Genomic DNA, 380 nt, shown 5'->3' on the forward strand with positions numbered 1-380 from the left:
CTCCTCGCGCCTCCTCTCCACGCCTCTCCTCTCCTCTCCTCTCCTCTCCTCTCCCCCACTCCCATCTCCTGGATCCCTCCTGGAACTTCCAGTTGTCACTTCCAGCTGAGGATATTCAATGATTCCAAACTCCCTGCATTGTTGAGGAACAAAACCTTCTCCCCCACCCACTGCCCTTTCCTTTGGGGCTTTCCCATGGATTTACGGGTTCTGTGTCCTGCAGCTTCGCCTGAGCGGGGGCCGCAACCCCTACGAGGGCCGTGTGGAGGTGCTGGCCGAGCGCAACGGCACCCTGAGGTGGGGCACGGTCTGCAGCCACAACTGGGGCACCGTGGAGGCCATGGTGGTGTGCCGGCAGGTGGGGGTGGGGCTTTTCGGCA

At 62.1% G+C, this 380-nt stretch overlaps 1 protein-coding gene across 1 annotated transcript in view; it reads left to right on the forward strand.

The window, feature by feature from the left end:
- The window catches only part of LOXL2 (lysyl oxidase like 2), a 59,051-nt gene that overhangs the window by 39,595 nt on the left and 19,076 nt on the right, over positions 1-380 (forward strand). Inside the window, exon 8 of the mRNA XM_017732346.1 lies at positions 224-380. This exon is cut by the window's right edge and continues 1 nt beyond it. Within this exon, the coding sequence (XP_017587835.1) occupies positions 224-380 (157 nt within the window). The remainder of the gene's footprint in view (positions 1-223) is intronic.

The sequence above is a fragment of the Corvus brachyrhynchos genome, unplaced genomic scaffold (genome assembly GCF_000691975.1).
Source record: "Corvus brachyrhynchos isolate BGI_N302 unplaced genomic scaffold, ASM69197v1 scaffold150, whole genome shotgun sequence".
NCBI classification, from domain to species: domain Eukaryota; kingdom Metazoa; phylum Chordata; class Aves; order Passeriformes; family Corvidae; genus Corvus; species Corvus brachyrhynchos.